Source organism: Amphiprion ocellaris, chromosome 24, assembly GCF_022539595.1.
Source record: "Amphiprion ocellaris isolate individual 3 ecotype Okinawa chromosome 24, ASM2253959v1, whole genome shotgun sequence".
Taxonomy (NCBI): Eukaryota; Metazoa; Chordata; class Actinopteri; family Pomacentridae; genus Amphiprion; species Amphiprion ocellaris.
The window spans coordinates 17,548,851-17,574,020 of NC_072789.1; the positions used below are offsets into that span (position 1 = coordinate 17,548,851).

The 25,170-nt window shown below is 46.5% G+C and overlaps 2 protein-coding genes across 8 annotated transcripts in view; both read left to right on the top strand.

Moving 5' to 3' along the window:
- The window catches only part of LOC111580769 (NLR family CARD domain-containing protein 3-like), a 30,740-nt gene extending 19,058 nt beyond the window's left edge, over nt 1-11,682 (top strand). Inside the window, 8 exon segments of the mRNA XM_035956511.2 lie at nt 4,517-4,589; nt 4,750-4,978; nt 5,161-6,946; nt 7,024-7,197; nt 9,258-9,431; nt 9,731-9,904; nt 10,468-10,514; nt 10,665-11,682. Of these exon segments, the coding sequence (XP_035812404.2) occupies nt 4,517-4,589; nt 4,750-4,978; nt 5,161-6,946; nt 7,024-7,197; nt 9,258-9,431; nt 9,731-9,904; nt 10,468-10,514; nt 10,665-11,239 (3,232 nt within the window). The 3' untranslated portion in view covers nt 11,240-11,682.
- LOC111565021 (NACHT, LRR and PYD domains-containing protein 12-like) overlaps nt 1-25,170 on the top strand; it is a 263,219-nt gene that overhangs the window by 170,061 nt on the left and 67,988 nt on the right. The window lies entirely within an intron of this gene.

Sequence of the window (25,170 nt, forward strand, 5' to 3'; positions counted from 1 at the left end):
CAATGCTAGCAGCACAGTCACCGTTTTCAGTACCCCCCTTGTTTCATTTGCTCATTAAGGATTTCCTCTATCACGTTAAATCCTATGATAGGGTCTTGAGCCACATTTGGGTCACTAGAGACTAGGACAGGCACTGGGAGGCTGGAGAAAGAAGCATCTGCACCTACGAGACTAAACTCTACTGGGACCCACCCCATAAAAGGTATCTCTGTGTGATTGGCAGCTAACCCATTTAAAGGTTCTGGTCCTAAGAGTTCTTCTATACCCCTAAGAGTTGTGTGCGGTAAGTGCTCAGCTCTCCATTTGTCATTTATTACAGTAGCCTGTGCACCTGTATCCCACAGTGCTGTAACTGGTACTTTATCAAAAGTGCACCTAACCATTTTGCGTCTACCAATAAGTTTGATAAGTTTTTTTCCCTTGCTTGTTTACCATCATGTCAACATTTCCTATGTGTGAGGACCACTTTTGTTCTTTTGTCTCACCCCAAATATTGTTTCAACCACCCTCACTGCTTTACATGTGTGTTTGTGTTCCTGCCAGTGATGTGTCTGACATGTTTTGGAACAGTAGCTGGCGGATGAGCATCCTGCACATGTGTAGAGCGGGGCGTCGCGTTGCTCCTCCTGTCGACAAGTTGCAGCAGTGGCGGGACTCCTGATGAGGCGGTTGGGTCACTGCTGGTCCCGTGGCAGTGGCCCTCCGTCGTTTCCCTGCAGCAGACGTGAAGCACGGCATCCTCTGGAGATGTGACCCGACTGGCCACACTTGAAGCAGTGGGTGCAGCTGTCCTCCCTCACCGTTGTTCTGGCAGGTCCTGCAGCCTCTCCTCCTCCGGGCGCGGGCGTCCTCTGGAAGCTTCTTTGGTGGCTGGGACTTGCTTGCATTCAGAGAAGCGAGAACCATCTGCTTCACTTCGGCCACCTCAGCTTTAAGTTCTGATACAAGGGCATGTACTTCTGGGGGAGCCCGAGCAGTCTTTGTGTTCTCTTTGGCTGGGGCTGAAGCTGTGGTGGTTTGTGGGTTGCTGCGAGGCTCATCTGGTGTCTGCAGTTCATTTATCTTTGTAGTTTTATTGTTGTTCCGCTTTAACTTGTTCAGCCTTTCTGTCTCAAGATTGGCCGCTTCATTTAGTCTCTCTATTAAAGCTTCATCAGTCACATCCGGTGTGTCGAGAAGTGGTTTCAGCTGAAACTTGATGTTGTCATTCAAAAGTCCTGTACCAACTGACCTCAAAAATTTCCTCTTGATCAGGTCTGCTCCGTAGTGCTCCGTTTCTTTTCCCTTTGAAGCATACAGCAGCCTATCTTTAAGCTCAATAGCCCTGAAGAGAAAATCTTGTGGGGACTCTTTGTGATCCTGAGAAATGTTGATCAGCTTTTGATACAAGTCTGATGTATCATCTTCTCTGTAATGTCCTTTCAATATTGTCCTTAGCTGGGTTAGAGTCAAATCAGTTTTTAGTTCAAGCATGTCTCTGAGTTTGAGTCCAGGACTGATGGCTCTAATCACTGCCTCAATCACTTCTGACTCACTGTGGCCTTTGCGGAGTCCGCTTTCCGTTTGGTGAGCAGGTTAGTGTAAGACAGTTTATCACGCTGCCCCGCCTTCACCTATTTGCCCACTGATGCGAAACTCTCTACGAATACTCACTTCAGGGGACGCTCCCAAGCTGAGAGCTTTGGGTCGGGACCACTGCGCCCGCCATTTTGAGCTTCTCCTCTAGCGCTCTGATCTCCTGCTGCAGCTCCTCACATTTTTCTGAAGAGCGGGGAAAAGTCGCGCCCCTCACTAGCATCGCCTTTTGGTCCTGTCACCGTTGAACCCAAAGCTGATAAAAGATCCCTCACATACTGGACAGTGTCTTCAGGCTTATAACTTTCCTCCACTTCATCAGTTTGTGCTCAATCACTTTCATTAGCTCACGACGGTTAGCTTTCTTCAGTGATTCTTCTGTCTCTTCATCAGTATTACATTTCAACAGAAAACTGACCTCCACAAGCCGATCCTTGTTCTGGCGGCACAGGGCAGTAGTAACTTGGTCCCTCAGTTCTTCCAAATCCATTTTTTGTACTCACAAGTTGTTTTATTTGATAGTCCGGTTTCCAGGTTTGTTGTAGGAGAAGGGGTATCCTCCGGCGCGAGAGCTACCGTTAGCCGCTAACGTTGCTAACAGGCTAACTGAAAAACTTTTTCTCTCGCTCATTAAAAGTCACTTTTTACCCGATCTCCTGGCTGGCTCGCCAAGATGTTGCAGCTGCTCCGAGGCACAGAGAGCAAAACGGGGTGAATTGCATCAAAGTCTTTATTTGGCCAACAATGATCAAAATTAGCCTCTCCTTCTGGCCCGTGCCTCCGCTGCAGAGAATCTGCTGCGTCTCCGGTCTAGCTCCACTACAAACTCTGTGAGGCGTTCAGGGGCACTCAGTAAATTACAACACCACAATATTAACATTCACAATAATAACAATGGCACCAAAGACAATACAAAAAAATGTTGTGGGGTGTCTGTGAACCATTTATAATTAATTAACTCTTACTTAAACTGTACATTTGTCTAATTGGAAACTACTAAACCTCAAAATTGTCAAATTCTCTCACACATATACCTCAACATCTGGCAAACACAAAAGTGAACATTGCCTCAACACTTATGGAAGAAGTAAAACATGTCATAAAAAAAGAAGAAATAGATGGAAAAAATAAAGATGCATCTTACCAATTCTTGTAGCACCGAAAATGTTTTTTTAATTGAGCTGAACTGTAGTTTTCTGTACTAAACTGTATTTGATTATTTTTTTATTTATTTCCAATTATTTAAGTTACCAGTTTTTAGAGCACTTTAATGTTGTTTTGTTGTTATTATTTGAACTGAACTATAGCTTACTGTGAGAAACTAGATATATACATATTTTTTTTCATTGTAACTGTTTACATAGTTGCATTTCAGAACAAATGGTGCAAATTCAGGGCTCCAGACTAACTTTTTTTCCTCGGAGCACAGTGGCCCCTAACTTAAAATTTTAGGAGCACAAGCAGAAAATTTAGGGGCGCACACCGAAGTTGACTTGCAAAGTAAATATTCACATTTCCTCTCATTTTCACTGTATTACTGATAAATACTTGAACAATAAATGCAGACACTATAATGTTTTCAATTCACATTTTATTGTGCAGCAGTTGACACAACATAATAAACAGCTACACACCGGATCACAGCTGGAAACACACCACATGTTGCATTCTGGTCTGGTTGTGGTGTGTTTCCAGCTGTGATCCGGTGTGTTTACCTGCAGCTCATTTGCATAAAGTAGACTGGACTTCTACTTTATGTAAATTGGATGCAGCGTGCGGAGATTCTACGCATCGTGAAACTGTCCTCAAACATCTAAACCAGCCATCGGTGACATAAAACCAGGACAGATTCAGCTGCTGCAGATTATTTCTCACCACAGATGCTTTCAGAAATACTTTTCGCTGAAGTGTTTTTGAAATAAAAGGGAAAGTTTGCGGCCGAGCCGCTGTGTTTTTCCGACTCATCTGCCGGACCGTCAAGCTGAAAGCTCGGTCACGTGACCACATAGGGACCCACTGTTGCTCAGTGCTGTCATGTGACCACGTAGCGACCCGCTGTTGCTCAGCGCTATCATGTGACCACGTAGCGACCCGCTGTTGCTCAGCGCTATCATGTGACCACGTAGTGACCCGCTGTTGCTCAGCGCTGTCATGTGACCATGTTGTGGTCCACTAGTGACCGCCCGCCATCTGTGTGATTTTCAGATGTGTGCGTTGCCGTGCGGGAAAATCACATCTAGTGGACACGTGGTGATTGTCCTCTTCGTCAATGTTCACTGTTTACAAGAGTTATGTGGAACCTGTGGATTCGTCCGATAACCCCAAGACCCGCCTCTTTTCACACATAAGCCAATCACAGTGGTCATTCGCCCCCCTCTCACACACATTGGCCCGCCTTCTTCTTCTTTGGTGTTGGTCTCCTTTCTTCTTCTTTTGGAGTTAATGTCGGTTGGCAAACCAGCTAATTTCATTACTGTCAACTACTGGGCTGAAGTGTGGAGCAGAAGTTTGTCAGCAACAAAAAATATTCAATAATAAGAAAAAAATTGGCAAATTCACTGGTCGCAGATGCGCAAGTAGATGAAAAATTTACTGTCTCAAATTTTAGTCAAAAAATGCGATCATTTAGTTGCAGTCTGGAGCCCTGCAAATGGTGTTAAATGGTGAATCAATGCCATTTTCCATGTATTTTACTGATTGGTTGCCAAACAATATATTTGCACCATGTTGTAGTCAGATGGAGTATTACCACCACCTACTGACCTTTTTGGTGTTACAATAATCTGTTGTGAAGGCAGAAATCTTCATTTCTTACTAGTTAGCTAGATTGTACCCCAACCCAAAAGCAGAAAAGTTCAGGCTGAGGATTATTTTTCACTTTGAGCCCTGAATATGTCTCTGTGGGATAAAATGTGAGTTAACTGTTGAGGTTGATCCACAGAGTGGAGCAGCAGAACTCAGAGGTTCCCAGAGTTCAGTCTGTCCAGCAGCATCACCTGGACTCCATATTCATGGTGAGTTCATGGACAACAAGTTGTTCTCCATCTGTTGTGTTCAGGCGTCTCCATGCTGCTCTTTGTAGACCAGTGGACTGTCAGTGTGTCCAACATGGATCTGATGTTTGGCTCCATGATTTGACTCTGATGGACTCATTGACACATTTCTCTGTTCCAGCTGCTGGAGGACAATATGGTGACTTTTGTGAAGAAGGAGCTGAAGAAGATGCAGAAGGTTGTGAGTCCAGATTACCCAGAATGCTCCTCAGAGAGTCAGAGGGAGGATGAGGAGGAGTTGGAGGGTGATGATGAAGAGCAGAGGAGCAGCAGAGAGATGTTTCAGCAGATCACAGTGTTGTTCCTGAGGAGGATGAAGCAGGAGAAGCTGGCTCACTGTCTGCAGAACAGTAAGAGGATTTGTGGAAAGACTGAAGCTGCTGATCAACAGAACATTTACTAAAGTCTCAGAATATCTTCACACAATCAGTCTTTAGGGGGACAAACTGTCACCTTCACTTTATTGCTACTTTGGTGCTTTAATATCCAGGTTATCTCTACTTCAGTCTTTCTTTCTTGTGTTTTCATTCAGAACTTGCTGCTGGAGTTTGTGGACGTAAACTTAAATATGGTCTGAAGAAGAAGTTCCAGAGAGTGTTTGAGGGCATCGCTAAAGCAGGACAGTCGACCCTCCTGAATGAGATCTACACAGAGCTGTACATCACAGAGGGAGGGACTGCAGAGGTCAATGATGAACATGAGGTCAGACAGATTGAAGCAGCATCCAGGAAAGCAGACAGAGCAGAAACAAGCATCAGAGCAGAAGACATCCTGAAAGGCTCACCTGGAAGAGATGGACCAATCAGAACAGTGATGACAAAGGGAGTGGCTGGCATCGGGAAAACAGTGTTAACACAGAAGTTGACTCTGGACTGGGCTGAAGACAAAAGCAACCAGGACATCCACTTCATGTTTCCATTGACTTTCAGAGAGCTGAATGTGCTGAAAGAGAGAAAGTTCAGCTTGATGGAACTTGTTCATCACTTCTTCAGTGAAACTAAAGCAGCAGGAATCTGCAGCTTTGAATACTTCCAGGTTGTGTTGATCTTTGACGGTCTGGATGAGTGTCGCCTTCCTCTGGACTTCCACAACAATGAGGTCCTGACTGATGTTAGAGAGTCCACCTCAGTGGATGTGCTGCTGACAAACCTGATCAGGGGGAAGCTGCTTCCTTCTGCTCGCCTCTGGATAACCACACGACCTGCAGCAGCCAATCAGATCCCTCCTGACTGTGTGGACATGGTGACGGAGGTCAGAGGGTTCACTGACCCACAGAAGGAGGAGTACTTCAGGAAGAGATTCAGAGATAAGAGGCAGGCCAGCAGCATCATCTCCCACATGAAGAAGTCACGAAGCCTCCACATCATGTGCCACATCCCAGTGTTCTGCTGGATCACTGCTACAGTTCTGGAGGAGCTGCTGGAAACCAGAGAGGAAGGAGATCTGCCCAGAACCTTGACTGAGATGTTCATCCACCACCTGGTGGTTCAGGCTAAAGTCAAGAAGGTCAAGTATGATGGAGGAGCTGAGACAGATCCACACTGGAGTCCAGACAGCAGGAGGACGATTGAGTCTCTGGGAAAACTGGCTTTTAATCAGCTGCAGAAAGGAAACCTGATCTTCTATGAGTCTGATATGACAGAGTGTGGCATCGATGTGGAAGCAGCCTCAGTGTACTCAGGAGTGTTCACACAGATCTTTAAAGAGGAGAGAGGGCTGTACCAGGACAAGGTGTTCTGCTTCATCCATCTGAGTGTTCAGGAGTTTCTGGCTGCTCTTCATGTCCATCAGACCTTCATCAACTCTGGAATCAACCTGCTGGAAAAACAACAGCAAACAACCTCCAACAAACCCGATCCAACAGTTTTCTACCAGAGAGCTGTGGACGAGGCCTTACAGAGTCCAAACGGACACCTGGACCTGTTCCTGCGCTTCCTCCTGGGTCTGTCACTGCCCACCAATCAGAATCTCCTACGAGGCCTGCTGACACAGACAGGAAGTAGCTCACAGACCATTCAGAAAACAGTGAAGTATATCAAGGAGAAGATCAGTGAGAATGTGTCTGTAGAGAGAAACATCAATCTGTTCCACTGTCTGAATGAACTGAAGGATGTTTCTCTAGTGGAGGCGGTCCAACAGTCCCTGAGATCAGGACGTCTGTCCACAGATGAACTGTCTCCTGCTCAGTGGTCAGCTCTGGGCTTCATCTTACTGTCATCAGAAGAACATCTGGACGTGTTTGACCTGACGAAATACTCTGCTTCAGAGGAGGCTCTTCTGAGGTTGCTGCCAGTGGTCAAAGCCTCCAAGAAAGTTGTGTAAGTAGTTGGAGACTGAAGATACTTTTTCATTTTGCTGCTGTTTCATGAGTATAATCTGCTTTTTGTCTCTTCAGACTGAGTGGCTGTAATCTGTCAGAGAGAAGCTGTGGAGCTCTGTCCTCAGTCCTCAGCTCCCAGTCCTCCAGTGTGACAGAGCTGGACCTGACTAACAACAACCTGCAGGATTCAGGAGTGGAGAGTCTTTCTGCTGGACTGGAGAGTCCACACTGTAAACTGGAAGCTCTCAGGTCAGGACTCATCAACCTGTTCAACTGATGACCATTTAAAATGTGGTTTTATTCATGATGAGCAGAACAGCTGAGGTGGGAGGTTTTCTGTATTTGTATGACTCAGATCAGTTGTGTTACTGACCTTTAGCACTAGTTTCTCTTAATGAGGCCTCTTCCACTACAGGAACTGAACAACCTGGAACCTGCATCACAGAACCAGAACCTGTAAGAACCTGTGAAGTCTTGGTTCCAGGTTCTGTTTTAGTTTCCACTGTTTCACAAAATAGAATGCTTCAGATAGACATCGATAAAAAGGAAACACCAGAACAAACATTTCATGTTCACACTTGAACTTCTATGGATTTTCTCCAGGTTGTTTTCTCCTGACTAGATCCTTGTTTGTGTTGTTTCTACTCTCAGATGTTCGTCTCTTTGAATCAAAGCATCTGATAAATGAAACTGTAGAATATTCAGTTTTTTCAATGACTGAACTCAGTGCAGTTCAGCTGGTGGACAGTTGGACTGTTGTTTACATTCTTATTTGAGGTTCAGGTCCAATTCCTTCTCACCATTGGAGCCCAAACAGCCACTGAAGCAGTGTTGCCTTCTGTCTTCACTGAGATCAAAGAGATCCTCGGTTCAGATCCTCTTGGGTTCACCTCCTCAGATGTTGTGGACCCTGATCCCATCACTCCCAACTCTGTCTTCACTGGGCGGCAGGACACATCCCTACCTCAAGTGGTTTATGAGGAACTGAGATTTTGGGTTGAAGAACATGACAACATACTCAGATACTGGCTGAAGATTTTTGGAAAGACTTCCTGGAACAGCAGCTTCCAGGACTCCAGGTCTGTCAGAAATGATGGAGTGAAGCAGCAGCAGCCCTGCAGGTGAGGACAGTCATCATGACTGTTGATAAGCAGTGTCCTCATGTCCTCTGGTCTGTGGGTAAGGTCAGTCCAGTCTTCCTGCTGCTGATGGCTGAGTCCCATCAACTGAAGTGTTGGTGAAGGATAGAACATCCATCCCACCTGTGGTGAGGTTCATGGTCTCTCTGCTCTCCCTGAAGAGGAGCAACACCCTCATAGGGACCCTATGACCCTTTTCAGATGTGAGGCTGTTAAAAGGTTGTTGGTTCCTTTCAGACTGTAGGGACTGAGAGCCAATCACTGGGCAGCAGAGTGTCTCCTGAGACTGAGAGAGAATGAAGAGTCCAGCTCACTGATGCTATGAGGAGTCCAGACTTCATCAAGAGTGGAGATAAACAGTTTAAACACATGAGTTTGGAGATCCTTAGTTTGGTTCCAGTGGGATTCATGTGTCAGTGAAAACCAAAGCATGAGTCTCAACAGCACAAGTAGAAGTGAAGGAACCTGAAGAACAAGGACTGGAGATCAGAAGATGTTTGTTCTGTAACAACATCAGAGATGTAACTGAGTCTGACAGTGATTTAATCGCTGCCATCAGCATGAAGTTGACTATTTTTCAGATTGTAAAGAAGGAAAAAGTCCAAGCTGTGAGTTGTCCAAGTGTGTGTCAAGATTTGAATCCAACAGACCAACTTTGGGGTATTTTAAAGACAAAGGTAGAGCAACACAAACCCTCCAACAAAGAGCAGATGAAGACATAGTCTCTGAAGATGGTGGAACATCTCTGCAGAAATGTGGTTTCTTCATGCTGAGGAGGATTAAATGTGTCATCAAAAATAAAGGTGGACATAGAAAATAGTGAAAAAATCCAACATTCTAATGACAGTAATGAAAGATGTACTGACCTTTATTGGATTCATTTCTTGCTGTTTGGCCTGTATTCTTCATTTAGTAAATCTAAGCTGTCAGATTGTTTTTTAATCAGATGAAATACTTTACTGCTCAGCTTCAACATAATCTGATTACTGTAATGTGCTACACTTTGGATTATTTTCACATTTAAATAATATTGCAGAGGACTGTCCTCAACGCTGCTGTATTCTGGACAAAGTGGGATGAATTTGTTGTTAAATTCACTGCTGTCTTTTCAACAGGATAGAAAATACTGGACTTAATGTATTACTTCTTTTCTTGTCTTTGTCTCTTCAGACTTAGTAACTGTAATCTGTCAGAGAGAAGCTGTGGAGCTCTGTCCTCAGTCCTCAGCTCCCAGTCCTCCAGTGTGACAGAGCTGGACCTGACTAACAACAACCTGCAGGATTCAGGAGTGGAGAGTCTTTCTGCTGGACTGGAGAGTCCACACTGTAAACTGGAAGCTCTCAGGTCAGGACTCACACTTTGAAACTGATGTGATTTCTATCAGTGGATAAACAGCTACCCTGAGTAGAATCATTTCTGCTGATGGGATTCATCAAATGAGCTTTTACTGAACTTGTGCAGGACTTTGTCAGGGTTTATTTTTTACATGATTAAATCCCACTAATCATTGTTGAGATTGTTGATTTGCTTGAGACGCATGAAATGTGCAGCAAAATGTATCTGAAAGACAAAGAAGAAAAGAAAGAGTGCGAAACATCCATCCAAGTGTTGTCCATCAGGTTTGTGTTGTTTTGTGTGTGCAGGCTGTCAGGCTGTCTGGTCACAGAGGAAGGTTGTGCTTCTCTGGCCTCAGCTCTGAGCTTCAAGTCCTCAAATCTGAGAGAGCTGGACCTGAGCTACAACCATCCAGGAGACTCAGGAGAGAAGATGCTGAGAGCTAAAGTGGAGGATCCAGACTGTAGACTGGAAACTCTCAGGTACAGACAGACAGACACTCTCAGGTACAGACAGACAGACAGACAGACAGACAGACAGACAGACAGACAGACAGACAGACAGACACTCTCAGGAAACTATCATCCTAGTGTTGCAGGCCAAGCCTGCTCTTTTCCATCCTTATCAAAGACAGGAAGCAGGGTAAACTGTTCGCCTAGCTTAGCTCAAAGACAGGAAGCAGGGTAAACTGTTAGCCTAGCTTAGCTCAAAGACAGGAAGCAGGGTAAACTTTTAGCCTAGCTTAGCTCAGAGACAGGAAGCAGGGTAAACTGTTAGCCTAGCTTAGCTCAAAGACAGGAAGCAGGGTAAACTGTTAGCCTATCTCCATGAACAGAGGAAGCATAAATGAGTAAAGCTGAATAATGAGTGTAAACTGAGCTGGAACGTGACGAGCACAGGACAGGATTTTAGAGATGCTGCATTCAGGTGTCTGTGTCTCCATGTTGGACTGGTCCTTTATCAGTGGAACAGTGTGAGAGCCATGTAACGTCCATGTGTGCTGCTGAAAGAGTCGCTGCTGCTCTGACCGTCCTCCTCCTTTCAGGGTGACGCCTGCTGGAGTCCGATGGTTGACACCAGGTCTGAGGAAGTGTAAGTGTGTTTTAATGGATTGATGGAAACAAAGCAGCACATTCAAGCATCTTCAAAGTGTCACATCTCTGAGGTCATCATCAAAGGTTTAATACTGATCACATGATCCATCAATAACTGCAGCTGTGTTGTGTTTGTTCTCTCCATCAGATTCCTGTCAACTCACAGTTGACACAAACACAGTAAACAGAAAAGTCAAACTGTCTGACAACAACAGGAAGGTGACACGTGTGGAGGAGGATCAGTCGTATCCTGATCATCCAGACAGGTTTGACTGGTATCAGCTGCTGTGTGAAACTGGTCTGACTGGTCGCTGTTACTGGGAGGTGGAGTGGAGAGGAGGGGTTTATATATCAGTGAGTTACAGAAGAATCAGAAGGAAAGGAAGCAGTAATGACTGTTTGTTTGGACTTAATGATCAGTCCTGGAGTCTGTTCTGCTCTGATGATGATGGTTACTCTGTCTGGCACAAAAACAGTCAAACATCCATCAGTTCCTCCTCAGTTTCTCACAGAGTTTCAGTTTATGTGGACGTTCCTGCTGGAACTCTGTCCTTCTACAGAGTCTCCTCTGACTCTCTGATCCACCTCCACACCTTCAACACCACATTCACTCAACCTCTCTATCCTGGATTTGGGTTCTTGTGGTCTGGTTCCTCAGTGTTTCTGTGCTGAGTTGAGTCTCCAGAGTCTCCTCCTGGTAGAGAAACAGTGTTGAACAGATAGTTGAGTCTCTCCATGACTCTGTCCCTCAGAAACATGTTTTCACATTCATGGATTAAATGTGTTTCTTTGTGAAATCCTTCTAAATGATTCCTTGTAAACTTGTTCCTCTTCAAAGATGGAAGTTGTGATTATTCCAGGAGCCAAATGTGGTGTTTGCGTCTTTTTCCAGTCAAATATTGAGAGTGAAAATCAGGATGTGGTGTTTCCTCTGATGCTCACTTGAACTAAAAGCATTTGAGTTGCACAAAGTGTGAAATGAGAGAGGAAGCAGTGAATCTACAAACTGCTGACAAACTTTCACACATTATTGTCCAGTGAAAATCAGGTTTTTGTGCAGCCAGACTTGATCCTGATTTGAGTGTTTCAGTCCTGTTCTAGTGATGAAATGAGAACTTCCTTCATCTTGTGTGTGATGGAGAAGAATAAAGGACTGTGGCTAAAAATCCTGACTCTGAGTTCTTCATTACAAACATACATTATATCAGCTGTTTATTATTCATCTGCTTTATTCTACTCAACATGGAACACAAAGATAAGAACAGGTATACATTTAAATATAAAATATCATATATTTTCAAATTTTCTTTTTTTTTAGTCACTTTTGTTCCTAAAAATATGGATTTTTTTGTTTGTCTTTATAGTTCTTTATATTTAAATTTAGATTAAATTTGATTAAATATAAATAAAAATGACGATATAAAGATCAGAACTTAATAATTTACTGGTCTCCCATAGTACAAAGTCACTTTTGCACACCTTTTAGGCTCTGAATCAGAGAAAGCAGCAATTTTTGATCAATTCTGTCCCATGCTTTAATAATTAATTTTTCAGATCATCCTTGTTATTGAACTGTTTTCCATCATTATCAACTTTTCTTGCCATAAATTCCCAAAACTTTCTGATGGGATTAAGGTCTGGGGACTTGGCAGCCAGTTCATCATATCTATATCACTCTTTCCAAAGTATTCTGTGGTCTTCTGTGATTTGTGGCATGGTGTGTTGTCTTATTGATAGAGACAATTCAATTCTATAAATGCTATACTTGGCCGTTAAAGGAGGTTTTCCTCACATTTTGGTGTATTTTAACCCTTTGATGGTCTAAATTCTTTGAATAGACCTTCACAGCAAATTTCTGGAGTGAAAAATCTGGTAGTTAAACAAAAAAGAGTGAAAGTGTTAAATTTGTGGAGTTTATTGTTTAACCACGGTTTGTGTTGAGGGATACTAATATTTTGGAGTTCATTCAGTGGGTGTTCAGGAGCCTAACTGAAGCCCCTCCAGGAGTTTATGTTCAACCGTCCTCCATGTCTCCACCCCACGCTCTGCAAACTGGAACAGGACTTCATAGTGAGGTAAGATTGAGGCTGTTTTTTGCTTTTTCCTTTAACTTAAAATATGTTTGGTAGGTACAGATTACATTGCGTTTTTATTGAAGTTGGTACACTAAGCTACGTTTTGTTGTTTTGAATTTGTTACAGAACCAGCTCTGTATTTCCTGTATTATTCAGAATATGCTGCATTTGGTGTTTGGCTGTTTGCTCGCTCTGCTGTAAAGGAGATAAAGTTTAGCAGCCACTTTTTCTGTTGAACCTTTCAGAAAAACACGTTTTCCCTCTCCACACTAATGTGTGCAAACCACAGGGAGCTTCAGTAGCCAAAGAATGCTAATGAGGTAACGCTAACACCACAGAGCGCTAATGAGGTAACGCTAATGCCACAGAACGCTAATAAGGTAACGCTAATGCCACAGAACGCTAATGAGGTAATGCTAACACCACAGCACGCTAATGAGGTAACGCTATAGCCACAGAACACTAATAAGGTAACGCTAATGACACAGAACGCTAATGAGGTAACGCTAATGCCACAGAACGCTAATGCGGTAATGCTAATGCCACAGAACGCTAATGAGGTAACGCTAACACCACAGAGCGCTAATGAGGTAACGCTAATGCCACAGAACGCTAATAAGGTAATGCTAATGCCACAGAACGCTAATGAGGTAACGCTAACACCACAGCACGCTAATGAGGTAACGCTATAGCCACAGAACACTAATAAGGTAACGCTAATGACACAGAATGCTAATGAGGTAACGCTAATGCCACAGAACGCTAATGAGGTAATGCTAATGCCACAGAACACTAATGACGTAACGCTAATGCCACAGAACGCTAATGAGGTAACGCTAACGCCACAGAACGCTAATGAGGTAACGCTAACGCCACAGAACACTAATGAGGTAACGCTAATGCTACAGAATGCTAATAAGGTAACGCTAATGCCACAATTAAATAACTCTGGATTATAACTTTATTTAGCAATGCAAGTATCTGTTGTTGAAATGGTTTGTAGTATGACAGGAGAATTAGCTTGCTGGTGGGCCGTGCAGCTGGGCGGCAGTGTTTGGCGCTAGCATAAGTAGCCGCTAAGCCACGTTAGCTACCAACTCAACAGCAGTTTCACGGTGATTCATGAAAACCATCCATCCATCCATCCATCCATCCATCCATCTATCTATCTACCGCTGGTCCGAGTCGGATCGTGGGGGCAGCAGCTTTAGGAGGGAAGCCCAGACCTCCCTCTCCTCGGCCACATCATCTAGCTCCTCCCGAGGGACCCCAAGGCGTTCCCAGGCCAGCTGAGAGACATAGTCTCTCCAGCGTGTCCTGGGTCTTCCCCGGGGTCTCCTCCCGGTGGGACGAGCCCTAAACACCTCACCGGGGAGGCGTCCAGGAGGCATCCTAATTAGATGCCCGAGCCACCTCATCTGGCTCCTCTCTACGTGGAGGAGCAGTGGCTCTACTCTGAGATCCTCCCGGATGGCCGAGCTTCTCACCCTATCTCAAAGGGAGAGCCCAGCCACCCTGCGGAGGAAACTCATTTCAGCCGCTTGTACCCGCGGTCTTGTTCTTTCAGTCACTACCCAAAGCTCGTGACCATAGGTGAGGGTAGGAACGTAGATCGACCGGTAAATTGAGAGCTTCGCCTTTCAGCTCAGCTCCCTCTTTACCACGACGGACCCGTACAGCGCCTGCATTACTGCGGACGCCGCAGCAATCCGCCGGTCGATCTCTCGCTCCATCCTTCCCTCACTCGTGAACAAGACCCCGAGGTACTTAAACTCCTCCACTTGGGGCAGGACCTCATCCCTGACCTGGAGAGTGCACTCCACCCTTTTCCGGCTGAGGACCATGGACTCAGATTTGGAGGTGCTGATCCTCATCCCAACCGCCTCACACTCGGCTGCGAACCGATCCAGTGAGAGTTGGAGGTCCTGGCATGATGAAGCCAACAGGACCACCTCATCCGCAAAAAGCAGTGACGGAATCCTGAGGTCACCAAACCGGACTCCCTCAACACCCTGGCTGCGCCTAGATATTCTGTCCATAAAAATTATGAACAGAATCGGTGACAAAGGGCAGCCCTGGCGGAGTCCAACTTTGACTGGAAACGAGTTCGACTTATTGCCAGAGATGCAGACCAAGCTCTGGCACCGGTCATACAGGGAACGGACAACCTGTATTAGGTGGTCCGTTACCCCGTACTACCGGAGCACTCCCCAGAGGATTCCCCAAGGGACACGGTCGAAAGCCTTCTCCAGATCCACAAAACACATGACTGGTTGGGCAAACTCCCATGCACCCTCAAGGACCCTACTGAGGGTGTAGAGCTGGTCCACAGTTCCATGGCCGGGATGAAAACCACATTGCTCCTCCTGAATCCGAGGTTCGACTATCCGGCGGACCCTCCTTTCCAATACCCCTGAATAGACCTTCCCGGGGAGGCTGAGGAGTGTGATCCCCCTATAGTTGGAACACACCCTCCGGTCCCCCTTTTTGAAAAGAGGGACCACCACCCCGGTCTGCCAATCCAGAGGCACTGCCCCCGATGTCCACGCGATGTTGCAGAGACGTGTCAACCAGGACAGCCCCACAACATCCAGGGCCTTGAGGAACTCCCGGCGGATCTCATCTACCCCCGGGGCCCTGCCACCGAGGAGCTTTTTAACTACCTCGGCGACTTCGACCCCAGAGATGGGAGAATCTACGCCCGAGACCCCAGGCCCCGCTTCTGAATCAGATGTGTCGGTGGGATTGAGGAGGTCTTCGAAGTATTCCTTCTACCGATTCACAACGTCCTGAGTTGAGGTCAGCAGTGCACCATCCCCACTATACACAGTGTTGACAGTGCACCGCTTTCCCCCCCGAGACGCCGGATGGTGGACCAGAATCTCTTCGAAGCCATCCGGAAGTCATTTTCCATGGCCTCGCCAAACTCCTCCCATACTCGAGTTTTTGCCTCGGCGACAGCCGCAGCCGCAGCCCCCTTGGCCAGCCGATACCTGTCAGCTGCCTCCGGAGTCCCACAGGCCAAAAAGGCCCGGTAGGACTCCTTCTTCAGCTTGACGGCATCCCTTACCGCCGGTGTCCACCAACGGGTTCGGGGATTGCCGCCGTGACAGGCACCGACCACCTTACAGCCACAGCAACGATCGGCCGCCTCAGCAATGGAGGCACGGAACATGGTCCACTCGGACTCAATGTCCCCCACCTCTCTCGGGACATGGTTGAAGTTTGACCGGAGGTGGGAGTTGAAACTCTTTCTGACAGTGGACTCCGCCAGATGTTCCCAGCACACCCTCACGATCCGTTTGGGTCTGCCAGGTCTGACCGGCATCCTCCCCCACCATCGGAGACAACTCACTACCAGGTGGTGATCGGTTGACAGCTCTGCCCCTCTCTTCACCCGAGTGTCCAGGACATGCGGCCGCAAGTCCGACGATACGACAACAAAGTCGATCATTGAACTGCGGCCTAGGGTGTCCTGGTGCCAAGTGCACATATGGACACCCTTGTGCCTGAACATGGTGTTTGTTATGGACAATCTGTGACGAGCACAGAAGTCCAATAACAGAACACCGCTCGGGTTTAGATCGGGGGGGCCGTTCCTCCCAATCACGCCTCTCCAGGTCTCACTGTCATTGCCAACATGAGCGTTGAAGTCCCCCAGCAGAACTATGGAATCCCCAGAAGGGGCGCTCTCCAGCACCCCCTCCAAGGATTCCAGAAAGGGCGGATACTCCAAACTGTTGTTCGGCCCGTAGGCGCAAACAACAGTAAGGAACCGTCCCCCCCACCCGAAGGCGAAGGGAGGCCACCCTCTCGTCCACCGGTGTAAACTTCAACACACAGTCACCGAGCCGAGGCGCAATGAGTATTGACACCCCTGCTCGGCGCCTCTCACCATTGGCAACTCCAGAGTGGAAGAGAGTCCAACCCCTCTCGAGAGGGCTGGTTCCAGAGCCCCTGCTGTGTGTCGAGGTGAGGCCGACTATATCAAGTTGGAACTTCTCAACCTCACACACAAGCTCAGGCTCCTTCCCCGCCAGAGAGGTGATGTTCCACGTCTGTAGAGCCAGCTTGTGTAGCCGGGGGTCAGTACGCCAGGCTCCCCGCCCCTGGCCGCCGCCCAACACACATAGCACCAGACCCCTATGGCCCCTCCTGCGGGTGGTGAGCCTGCTGGAGGGGGGTCCCACGTCTCTTTTTCGGGCTGTGCCCGGCCGGGCCCCGTGGGAAAAAGCCCGGCCACCAGACGCTCGCCATCGAGCCCCACCCCCCAGGCCTGGCTCCAGGGGGGGACCCCGGTGACCCGCGTCCGGGCAAGGGACTCGTGGTTACAAAGTTGTTGCTCATCATTGGGGTCTTCTGGGCTGCTGTTTGTCTGGTCCCTCACCCAGGACCTGTTTGTCTTGGGAGACCCTACCAGGGGCATAAAGCCCCTGACAACATAGCTCCTGGGTTCATTGGGGCACGCAAACCCCTCCACCACGATAAGGTCGCAGCCCAGGGAGGGGATTCATGAAAACCCTTAGTTAAAATGATTGTAAACGTAACAGCTAAACATTATTATTCTGGTTTCTTTTCATGTGAGTTGGCCAAGATGAAGGTACAACGAGGGGCAAAGAAGAAATACGTGAAGTTGGAGGAGGTTTGCTTCTGTCATTTCCTTAGTGCTGGTAAGGTATCTGTTTTGTAGAAAGCTATGTTAGAGGCAAGTAACAGTATTTTGTAAATGAAGTGCTGGTTGTCTTGCTACAGTCCAGGAAAAGTTTCTCATACCAGAGGACACAATACTGACAGTCACAGATGACCAAGGTGTAGAAGTGGATGAGGATGTCTTTCCAGAACTTGCAGCCAAAGAAATCTGTTTTATCATCTACACTGTTGATGGTAGGGCATTGAACATTTCTATGGCTGCAGAGAAAAATGATGGGTTTTATATCTTAACTCAGAGACAACTGTCTGTTTGTCTGCTAGCGGATGACAAGAATCTTAATAAATATAGCATTTTCAGAAGTCCCACTGGCTGAATCCTCCAGGAACTCTAGTGATCACTCAGACAACAAAGAATATGTGACTCTTGGAAAGTAAAGTAATATGAGGTGATGTTCATGTTTTATCTTATCTACTTCTGTATCGGATCTTAGCCTTTATAAGCATGACTCTGTTCTTTGTGATCTTCAGATCTGTCTGTTCTGCAACAAGGGGGTGAAGTAGCATCTTCTCCAAGTCTGACAGATACTGTGTCTGTCTCAAACAGTCTTAGCAGTGACACAAGTGATTCAGGATGTAAAGGGAGACCATCTTTGGACAGTAACCATGCCAGAAATGTATTTAGAACTTGCAGTACATACATTCTTACTTTGCATGATTCCTGGAAAACAAATGCCTTTTGCAAATAATAATGCTCTTAGTTATTAATATAAAATGTTCAATTTTAGTAGTAATTTTTGCCTTCATGATTTATTTAGACTGTGGAACAAATTCTGTCCTCAAAGCCAGCAGGAGTGACTGTGATTAAAGAGTATGAAGAAACGGGGAGTTTGAAAGATTCCACCAGGTGAATAATGGTGAACATCGTTGTAGCACACATGCGTGAAAAACAAGGGTAAGAACACTGAATAAGACTTGACTTTCTATGTTTTTTAAGAACACAACAAGCCTTAGGAACCATGTTTTCCTTTTGCAGGAGTCTTGTTAGCAAAGCAACAAAGGAGTTCCATGCCCTGGGGATTGTGTCACGGTTTCCAGCTTTGAAGGACCTTTACTCAAACAAGGGATATGTAAGTTTGCACTGCAGTCCATCTGTAAAATGACAGCTGCTGATTCCTTAGTTTTGTAGTTTTTTTTTTTTTTTTTAGTATAAGTACTAAAAGTATGTATTGTTTCCAACACAGAGCGATTTTTTTTCTTTTGCCTAGGAACACTTTTACGACAGTCAGAGCAACACAGGCTTTCTTGAGTGGCGTGTAAAGACTGTGCAACATCAGTCCAGGACAGCCTCTCCATCCCTGAAGAAAGTGGTGCTTAAAGGAGGTCCCACATCCTCAAGAATCACCGTGGTTACCACAGGTGACCAGAAAATGGGGAGTGACTGTATGGAAGTCATATCTCTTCTCCACCACACAACAGACCGAGACTTAGTCTTCCAGAAGATGAGAGAAACCTTCCAGTACCGTCAGCAAATTCTGCATGATCCACAGCACTCAGCTGATGTACTGCAAGTGTTTCCTCACTTCTAGGACACTAAAGGACTGGTAGGTATTAAAAATTAATTTGAAAAGGTTGTATTAAAATATTAGGTTTACATTAGGTGGTAGAAGTAGCTGTCTTTTCCTTTTTAATTAGATTTTGCAAGACTTCTCACTGGTGTTTGGAGAAGTAGTTGCATCAAGGTTCCTGCAAAAATGGAACACCAGTTTTAAAGACAAAGTCGTCCAGGAGGCCAAGAACCTAAAGGACATCTGCTCTGAATGAAGGATCTGACACCACTGATGATCCAGGTACACCATCAAAATCAAATAAAATCTCCAGGATGCTGAAGGATTTCATTGATTACTTCCCAGAAGAACAAACTGTCTTGTTAAATAACTGAAATCTGTTTGCATAACATTTTGTTTTTTTAACGTTTAACATGAAACATCTCTGGTCTCTAACAAACATTTGTTTTAAGTAGCACACTTTTACTTTCTTATCTTAAAAGCTTATCATAAAACAAATACAAGATATGATGGAATCTAGTGATGCATAAAATGAGTCATTTGAAAATAACATTGAATAACATGACATTAACAACATTTGTGATGCTGAATTAAACGCTCAGATGTTGTATATTCTGTGTTTACTCTGTTTCAAATGTCTAAAATTCACATCAAATTCCTGATATTTTCTTATACAAACTGCTATATTCCCAGAAATAAGCTTCTGTCTGACTTGATTTGAACATGTTTGAATATTGACAGGGCAACAATGACGCTGTGAGCCTTGCTTTTATGAAAAAAATGTAATAGTTTTCACCAAAATAGAACATAAACCACATCAAATTGTGCAAAGTGTTGCTTTGTGGGTAATGTAGGCCTCAGGTTTTGACAAGAAAGAAAGATGTGTAGAATTGTTACATTCTGTGTTGAATAGATAAGGTAGGTTGTGTTTTTCTTTTTCTTTTCCCTGTCCCCAGGTATGCTCAGTGGGAGTGGCCAGGTGCACCTGTGGCTCATTACCAATCGGCAGGGATGGTTAAAAGATGAGTCGGCCTGAACGTCATGGCCAATGGGCCAGATCAGCTCCCAGAGTGTGGTGTGGTGTTGTGTTGTCTCGTCTCACACGGGTATAGGGGACCCGTGTTGGATCTTTTGGAGTGCTGTGTTGGATTTGTCTTGCTGGATAAAATAAACGTCTTATCGATTGACGTCTCACCAACAGATTTCCTGCCTCTTTGTTGTCCTACGTGTTACTTCCCTTATCCCCTAGCTGTCGGGACGTAACATATTTGGGGGCTCGTCCGATTCTTTAAGAGTGATTCTGTGGGGTCAGCTGTATTTGTTGCTTGTGATCCTTTGTTTTTCATGCTTATCTGTTGCCTCATTCACGGTTTTCCTCAGGTAGACAGGTGAGTGTTCAGCCGAGCTGATTCCGCTCCTCCGTCGGACACTCGTTTGTTATTTTTCCTTTGTTGTTTTCGGGGTTAATCCCGGGCGGGGTCCAGACCCTGTTGGGGGTAGGCGCTCAGGGCTTTGGCCGCTGAGATCAGCCTTTAAAGTCGCCTCGAGCCCGGCACGCTCCAGAAGATAGGCAGGTGAAGAAAATCAGGTAGGACTGAGGAAAGCTTGGTGAGTGTTGGTATTGTGTGTTTAACATGTGTTCCCGCGGTGGCTGCAGTGGTACGGTCCAGCTGTGTACGCGTGGCCGGTTGTCAGACGACTTGTGTTAGCCTGGTTAGCTGTGGCCAGTTCGCTACCGTTGGTGAGTATGGCAGCGTTTGTTTTGGAGGAATTTGTGGCTAATCCGACGGTGAAGCAGCTGGACGAATGTCGGAAACAAGACTTGCTTGCGATTGCAGACCACTATGGTCTAAAAGTCCCGTCATCGCTCATTAAACGGGAGTTCAAAGCCGTTCTGCTTGGTCACCTGGTACGTGAGGGGTTTCTTACCTTGCCGGTGTCTGGGTCTGCTGATCTCATGGCTGAAGCCGCGGCGGCTGTGTCTGTCTGTGGAGACCAGCCTGCTGCAGCGGGACGCTCTTCTCCTCGGGGAGGAGAAGGGGCAGGTCCGTCGGTCCCGTCTGGTGAAAGACCCCAAACGCCGGAGCCGAAGCTGTTCACGCTGCCACGTTTTGATCCGCTGTCGGTCGAGTCATCTCCAGGCTCCAGATTAGATGCACGTATGAAAATGCGTCTAGCTCGTCTTCAGCTGGAAAAGGAGGAACGTGAGCGGGCACGAGAGTTTGAGCTCCGCAGAGAATTGGAGCTGAAAAAGTTGGAGGCAGAGACCGCCGTTAGAATGCGGCAGCTCGAACTACAGAACGTGGTGAGTTCTCCGGGTAATGTAACTGCAGGTCCTTCATTTGATATGAGTAAGAACATTTCCTTAGTTCCTGCATTCCGTGAGACTGAAGTGGAGGCTTATTTCAGCACCTTTGAATGGATAGCTGCTGCCTTGTGCTGGCCTAGAGATGTGTGGGCTATATTATTACAATGCAAGTTGACAGGTAAGGCTCAGGAGGCCTGTTCGTCCCTCTCGGTAGAGGATGGTCTCGAGTATGATAAGGTGAAGAGTGCTATCTTGCGTGCCTATGAATTGGTCCCTGAAGCATATCGACAGCGTTTCCGTGGCCTTAAGAAAGGAGCGGGCCAGAGCTATATGGACTTCGCGAGGGAAAAATGCACGTTGTTTGACAGATGGTGTACCGCCAGTAAGGCTGAGGATTTAACCTCTGTTCGTGAGTTGGTGTTGTTGGAGGAGTTTAAAAATTGTCTGCCAGAGCGCACCGTAGTTTACCTGAACGAGCAGAAGGTTACTACATTACAACAGGCTGCTACTCTGGCAGATGAGTTCACTCTGACACACAAAAATGTCTTTTTCAAGCGTGACTCCTCCCTCCGTGATTCTTCTCAGCAAGCAGAGCAGCAGGTGACAGGTAGTGCATCAGTGGGTCCTACGGGTGAGAGGAAATGTTTTTTCTGCCGCCAGTCAGGTCATATTGTAGCTGAATGTGCAGCATTGAAACGTGAGCAACGGGGCTCAATTCAAAGTCAGCCCAAAGGTGTAGGGTTGATTAGAACTCCCACCGTTCCTGCCTGTGTTCCGAAGGCACCTGATGACTGTTTTAAACCATTCATATTTAAAGGTTTCGTCTCCCTCACAGGTAGGGTGGAGGACCAGCGCCCCGTAACATTGCTGCATGATACAGCCTGTTCCCAGTCTCTTATCCTCTCTGATGTGCTGCCGCTCCATGCGGGGACTTCCTGCAATACGAGTGCAATAGTGAGGGGTATTGAAATGGGTTTTATAACTGCCCATCTTCACAGGATTCATATTAATACTGAGTTGGTGGCTGGGTTTTTTTCGGTGGGGGTCCGAGATAGTTTCCCCATTGATGGTGTTGATTTAATTGTGGGGAATGACATTGCTGGGGGCAGGGTCTATCCTGTGGCTGAAGTTGTTGCCAGTCCCATTTCTGACCCTGTGCAGGACGATGTGGCCCGTAGCCATCCTGAGATATTTACTGTGAGTGTGTTAACCCGAGCAAAGGCCCGTGGGCAGGCCGAGGATATTGACTTGTGTGACTCACAGCTTGCTTCTGCTCTGTTTGAGGATAGGTTACCCCCTGCTGGTCAGTCGGTGAGCTACCCTCCAAGGAAACTGCAGGAGTTAACTGTCCCTGTTCCTCCTCCTGCAGTGTCTTTGCCTTTAACCTCTGAGGCGCTTCATCGAGGCGCAGAAGAGTGATCCCTCCTTGGCGAAATATTTCAGGTCCACCGGTGATCCAGACAGTAAGTGTAATGACAAAAAAGCAGACGTTTTTCTTCGATAATGGCGTGCTAATGCGCAAATGGGCTCCGCAATTAGACAGAACATCAGCTGAATCTGGTGAGGACTGGAGAGTGGTGTATCAACTCGTTGTACCAGGTTAATTATCGACAGCATGTGCTAGAATTAGGGCATGAGCATGTGTGGTCTGGGCATTTAGGAATCACCAAGACTTATGACCGCATCCTGAAACATTTCTTCTGGCCAGTATGAAGCTGGTGTGACTAATTTCTGTAACACTTGCAGCACATGTCAGGTTGTGGGGAAAACCAAACCAAGTGGTGCCTCCAGCCCCTCTGCATCCTATTCCTGCTGTTGGTGAGCCATTTGAACCATGTGATTGTGGATTGTGTGGGTCCGCTGCCTAGAACAAAGTCTGGTAACCAGTTCTGTTTAACCATCATGTGTGTGTCCACCCGTTTTCCTGAAGCCATCCCATTAAGGAAGATCACTGCACCCGCTATCAGCAAGGCATTGATGAAATTTTTCACCACTTTTGGGTTGCCTAAGGTTGTGCAGACAGATCAGGGAACCAATTTTATGTCTAAAGCATTCAAGCAGACTTTGCGCTCACTTGGTGTCACTCACTCCACATCTTCTGCTTATCACCCGGAGTCACAAGGAGCTCTTGAACGCTGGCATCAGACATTGAAATCTATGCTGAGGAAATATTGCCATGATACAGGGAGGGGCTGGGATGAGGGTGTGCCTTTCATACTCTTTGCCATCCGTGACGCTAAACAGGAGTCACTGGGATTCAGTCCAGCTGAGTTGGTGTTTGGGTCACAACGTGCGTGGGGCCATTGAGGTGTTGAAGGAACAGCTTGTGTCAGGTTCCTCTAAATCTAACCTGTTTGCTTTTGTCCTCAGAATGTAAAGATAGGTTGCAGTGGGCATCTGTATTGGCAAAGCAGGCCCCTCTCGTCCTCTCAAAGCAGCATGAAGAGACGATATGATAAAAAGAAACGGTCAAGAGGCAATTCCACCCTGGTGATCAAGTGTTGTGTCCTTGTTGCCCAATGACCGGCTTCTTCTCTCTCTGCTCGTTTTTCAGGTCCCGTATGTGGTAGACAGCAAAATATCAGACACAAACTATGTCATCCGAACACCGGATCGCAGAAGGGAAAACCCGTTTTGTGTCACATTAATATGTTGAAGTCATATCGCGTCCAGGGAGACTTCTGAAAATCTGTTCAAGCAGTAGTGCCCTGCAAAGACAGCCGCATCTGCTGTCTGGTTGATGCAGATGCATTGACAGATGGTTTGGGTCCGAGCCCTCTGTAGGGGAACAGTGTGGTAGGTTGTTGAATTCTCAGATTCTGTCCACCCTTGAGGCACATTTGTCATATCTCCCTGATGATCGACGTGGTGACATTGTTGGTTTGATTCGCTCTCACCCCACTTTGTTTGGTGATGTGCCTTCCCGCACTCATGTGATTGAGCACGACATTGATGTTGGAGCTGCTATCCCTATTAAACAGCATGCATACCGTTGTCCTATGGAAAAACGGGAGAAGATGAAAAAAGAGGTCGAGTACTTGGTTGACAATGGCTTAGCCAAGCCCAGTTGCAGCCCCTGGAGCTCTCCGTGTTTGTTAACGCCTAAGTCGGATGGTACTCCTCGTTTTTGTACTGATTTCAGGAAGGTTAATGCAGTTACTGTCCCTGATTCGTTCCCATTGCCTCGCATGGAGGATTGGATCGACAGCATTGGCCCAGCCACCTTCATCACCAAACTAGATCTCCTGAAGGGCTACTGGCAAGTTCCATTAACTCCCAGGGCCTCTGAGATATCAGCATTTGTTACACCGGATCACTTCATGCAATATACCGTGATGGCATTTGGTATGAGGAATGCCCCTGCCACTTTCCAGCGATTGATGCAGATTGTATTGGGGGATGTACAAAATTGTAAAGTGTACCTTGATGATGTGGTGGTGCACTCAAGCAATTGGAACAGCCATGTTTCCAGTCTGAAAGTTGTGTTTCAGCGGCTTGCTAACGCTTCGCTAACCCTCAACCTTGCGAAATGTGAGTTTGGAAAGGCAACAGTAACCTATTTGGGGAAGCAAGTGGGACATGGGCAGGTTCGTCCTGTGGATGCAAAGGTTGCAGCGGTGTTATCCTACCCAGCTCCTACAACCAGACGTGAATTGAGACGGTTTCTGGGTATGACGGGTTATTATCGGTGTTTCTGTAAAAATTTCTCTGTGGTTGTTGCCCCCCTGACCAGGTTGTGTAGCCCTGGAGTGCCATTCCACTGGAATGCTGTCTGTGAACATGCTTTCAATGCTGCAAAGTCTCTTCTTTGCAGTGCTCCTGTACTCGCTGCTCCTAACTTCTCCCGACCCTTCAAACTGGAGGTAGATGCCAGTGCGACTGGAGCTGGTGCTGTTTTGCTGCAGGATGGTGAGGGGGATGTGTGCCACCCAGTGAGTTATTTCTCCACCAAATTCAAGCGTCACCAGTTGAACTACTCCACCATTGAGAAAGAGACATTAGCCATGTTGCTCGCCCTGCAGCATTTTGATGTGTACGTAGGCTCCAGTTCAACAC